Below are 4,916 nucleotides of genomic sequence, written 5' to 3' on the forward strand. Positions count from 1 at the left end.
ATGAAAGTTGGGTGAACAGACAAGAGTTTACCTTGAAGATGGCAAACCAACCCAAAACCTTCTCCTTCTCTCTCAAGAAACTCTTTTCTCACTCTAGGGTTAGTGTTTCTAGAGTAAGGGTAGGCTTAGGGACAAAGGGGAGGTATTTATAGGGGTGGGAGGCGTGTTATCTACTGCAAAGGTGGATAATAGGTTAAAATTGCTTTTCAGATTGTCAACGAACATTCAGTGCTATTAGGTGAACGTTTGGTGTACTATTACGCAATGGTTCTAGGGTTGTAGGTGGAACGTTTGGTTAATACCCAGTGGGTCAAAATCTTGTCCGTGTTATCTACTCAACGAATATTTAGTGTGGTCCCCTACCAAACATTTGCACTAGGGACTTGGTCGAATGTTCGGTGGTTCCCTACTGAACGTTCAGCCAGAGAGTGGACCGGTGGTTGGGTGTTTTAGGGCTAATTTCTAATGAGGGCTTGATTAGGGTATAAGACACTTCTTTGAAGGCTATAGGTTTTATAAGCTCAAGTGAATAATTTCTTTCCAATAAATTATACTTTGGTAATTGGTCATCCAACTCTTGTCCATAGCGTGACTACATTACAAATGTAGAAGATGTTTGTTATATCCCGTATCATATATAACTAGCTAACAAATAGGTAGCTACTAAAAGTAGATGTAATAATTATTACATTTTAATCATGTAATTAGCACATATAGGTAGCTACTAAATGATAATCAATTCATTGACCAACCCAAACATTATATAAATTAACCAGCAATCTCACGACATTACAACATTCATAAGTATAATTAAGAGTGTTTTTGTAATTATAGAACTAAGTACAAGTTAAACACAATAAAAAACTCAATATGCATGCATACATTGATATAAAGCAATTTTCCACCTACGTACTCATTTTGTCTACATTTAAACCTAGACATTTTCACTAAAGTTAAAACATATATAGAAATTGCATCTGAATTTAAACATACACATTTCGTAAAATGAAGTGGCTTGTTTCCCATTTTCTATAACACAATTAGGGGATCTAAAATTGTACCGTAATTAATTAGGGGATCAAAAATTGTACCGTAATTAATTAGGGGATCTAACATAAGATATTATTAGGGGATCTAACATAACATATAATTTCTTGAACATTTTATAGTAAAGTTTTATTTAATTTCAATGATAATGCAATGGGAAAATTAATATTTTTTTTTTCTTTTTCTAATTTTCTATTTATATTATAATTACTTGTTGATGGTATTTATTTTAGTGAGTCAACGTGTAAAGTGAGTGGTTTTCCTTTCCTCTATCTAATCAAAGGAATTCAATTTAGACATGTGCATAAGATTTCTCAAATATTTTACCCTATATCTTAATCCGGATGTGTAAAATGACAAAAAAAAAAAAAAAAATCATAACGAACACATAATTTAGAATTAGAAAGCATCATGTCATGTTGTGTCCTGTTTAAACGTGTTAATACTTAATTAATTGTTCCTAATTTTTTTGTCGGCAACAAGGAACACAAACTTGGACGGTTGGCCAAAAGGAGGGAAAAAAAAAAATTGAAAAATTTACAATTCGGCCATACAAGGCATGAACATCCCACCTTTTGGCCATCAAAACACTCCAGATTTTACACCCATAATCAGCCATGGCAGAGGACATCTAAACTGAAACAATCAGAGAGAATCAAATCCAAAAACTCAACACTAAAATTAACCTCAAGACCCATTCGGTTAGGATTAAGAAATTAACATAAAAAAAACCCCAACAATCAAAGTACCTAACCCCCAATCGGGTATTTACAAACACAACTAACAATTAATCTAAAATCTAAACACCAAAATGAAAAAATCATTCTAACGTACCTATATACTAAATATTACCAATTTAAATATGAATTTTAAATAAACAATAATATATATGCATGCAAAAAAAAAAAAAATCTAATAACATATATTGCATGCTAGCATTCCATGTTCATGAACTCCAAAATCTAAGAATACTATTATTCTTATTATTCTTAGATTTTGAATTAATTCAAAACAGGTGTATGTCGGCGGAGGAACAAGCTAATCTCGGCCGGCTGGAGAGAGGAGTGATGTCGAAGATGAGAAGAAGAGAAGAAGAAGAGAAGGAGAAATTAGAAGGAAAGAAAGAATTCGAAGAAGAAGCAGCTGGCGGGGGGGCGCGCATGCCCATGCACGCGCCTTCCCATGCACGGAGGAGGCGACATGTGGGATGGTTCACACATCGCCTCTAGGGGTGACGTGTAAACACGCGTCGCCCCTAGGTGCGGACGACGTGTTTACACGTCACCCCTAGAGGTGACGTGTGACCCATGCCACACGTCGCCCCTAGGCATAACGTGTGATCCATTTTCCACACATCGCCCTCTAGGGGTGACGTGTGACCCATTTTCCACGTCACTCCTACGGGGCGACGTCTGCATATTTTTTCCACACATCACCCCGTAGGAGTGACGTTTGAACAGTGACACATGTTAGCCCTAGGACGACGTGTCACTTGTAAAACGTCACTCTTAGAAGGGGTGACGTTTTTTTTTCTTCGTACATCACCCCTAGGGTGACGTTTTAAAAAAAAAACCTTACTATTGAAACGTCACAAAATCCTTGTTTTTTTTATAGTGAATATTGGGTGTTGTTGAGAGACAGATCTGGCTTTTGAATGATCAAGAAGATCATCAACTACTTGCTGACGTTCATGATGGTTCAATCTTTTACAATGACTTCCCTCCTCTCCCTGATTTCCCTTGCATGTCAACATCATTGTCATCTTCATCGATTTCAGTACCAGTGAAGGCTATCATGTGCTCCTCGTCGTCGTCTTCGTCTTCCTCGGCGGCTTTCGGGCCTTGCTGAGGTCAAATGTAGAGGAAGATGTGGAGAAAAAGAACAACCATTACAATCTTTATTTTTTTTATAATTTTTTATGGTTAATGAATTTTATATTATTTGTTTAAAAAAATTATTACTTTTATTCGTTTTGGGCAACCACAACTATGCGGTAGTTCTCACTACTGCATAGAAGCTGGATCCAAGTTTAATTTATTAGAAACTTCTTACTGAGAATCAACTCTGATCGAGGATGTAATCCTTAGATTGAGGTGAACCACGTAAATTTTGTGTCTTATCTTTTTATTCCATGTCCTTGTTCTTTTCGTGTCTCACAAGTTTTGGCGACATATAATGATATTATATATCCCCCAACAAGTAAGAATGCGACATAGTAATTTTACTAATTTATATGGCTACCAAAAATAGCTACGAGAAAAACCTACATACATGCATTTAGTTGAGGATGCATTAAGAATTCCATAGCACATTAATTTTTTTTTTTTTGGTGCGCTTTTCTGAATAACAAATTAAGCTTTTTAATGGGCTCTTTCATTAATGCATTTTTATGTTTATTTTGAAAAAAAGTGAAAGTTATTTTTATATTTTTAAAAGTATGTTGTATTTGTAGTTCTTATAATGTTTTTTGTTTTGAGAAAAGAAAACAAAAGCTGTAAAGCAAAAATTTTAACAAACAACCATTCCAAAAAAGAACTCACTATCTTACCTTGTTAAATATGCAATCTGCCATTGATTTTGTTTTTAAAGAAAAGCTTAATCCCCAATTAAATAAGACCCCAAATACTAATTGTACAATAAGGATTCTTTCTAAAAAAATATGTTAAGAATCTAATATGGTAAAGCAATTAATAATTGTTTCTTTAAATATAATGTGTAGGTGAGATTATAACAATGAGATAAAAGTGTAATTATAAATTATTGTAATTAATCTCTCCTGCCAACTTTGGTGGTAATATAAGGAAACAACAAAGTTAATTTGCGTTGGAAAATTTTTCAGACTCCTATATAAATAGCCCAACTCAAGAAAACTTCTCTACAGTTTTTAATTCAGTTGCCTGAATCCTGTAAATATGGGTAAATCATCGCTTCACATCGCAATGTACCCTTGGTTTGCTATTGGCCACATTACCCCATTTCTCTACCTTTCAAACAAACTTGCCGAGAAAGGCCATACAATCTCCTTCTTCATCCCCACCAACACTGGCAACACACAAGCAAAGCTACAACATTTGAATCTTTACCCGGATCACATAACCTTTGTCCCCATCACTGTTCCTCATGTTGATGGCCTCCCTCCCAACGCTGAGACAACTTTAGATTTGCCATCCTCTTTATTTTCAGACCTTATGACTGCCATGGACCAGACTGAGTCTCATATTGAACTTCTCCTACGTGACCTTAAACCAGACATTGTCTTTTATGATTTGGCTTGCTGGGTGCCAAAATTGACACGAAAATTAGGAATCAAGTCAATTTATTACTGCGTTATCACTACAGCTCCAGTGGGTTATGCTCTGGTCCCTGCAAGGCAACGCAATGGCTACCATTCAGAGACTGACTTTATGCAGCCCCCGTCTGGGTTCCCAGTATCCTCCATCGCGCTCCATGTCCACGAAGCTCGACTCTTTAATGCGATGTTAAACAATAAGTTTGGCAGCGATGTCCTTTTTATTGATCGTCTGTTTGCAAGCTCAGATGAGGCTGACGCGCTAGGGTACTGGGCATGTAGAGAAATTGAGGGGCCTTGTATTGACTATCTTGTGAGCCAGTTTGAGAAGCCCGTGCTTGTTTCAGGTCCAATTCTAGTAGAGCCACCGGCCTCTACTCTAGAAGAAAAATGGGTTGAATGGCTAGGGAGTTTCAAGGCCGGCTCAGTAATTTACTGTGCATTGGGAAGTGAGATCAAGTTAACGAAAGACCAATTCCAGGAATTGGTATTGGGTTTTGAGCTTTGCGGTTTGCCATTTATTGCAGCCCTTAAACCACCCATCGGGGCTGAGTCTGTTGAAGCGGCGCTACCGGAAGGG

At 36.7% G+C, this 4,916-nt stretch overlaps 2 protein-coding genes across 2 annotated transcripts in view; one reads left to right on the top strand and one right to left on the bottom strand.

Moving 5' to 3' along the window:
* LOC132181781 (uncharacterized) overlaps positions 1–4,916 on the bottom strand; it is a 9,957-nt gene that overhangs the window by 3,341 nt on the left and 1,700 nt on the right. The gene's annotated exons all lie outside the window — the stretch shown is intronic.
* LOC132180554 (cyanidin 3-O-galactoside 2''-O-xylosyltransferase FGGT1-like) lies at positions 3,960–4,916 on the top strand (the record flags this gene model as incomplete). Its single annotated transcript, XM_059593427.1, has 1 exon — positions 3,960–4,916. A coding segment is annotated over exon 1 (957 nt), but the record flags the coding sequence as incomplete, so codon positions are not given.

Source organism: Corylus avellana, chromosome ca5, assembly GCF_901000735.1.
Source record: "Corylus avellana chromosome ca5, CavTom2PMs-1.0".
Lineage (NCBI taxonomy): Eukaryota > Viridiplantae > Streptophyta > Magnoliopsida > Fagales > Betulaceae > Corylus > Corylus avellana.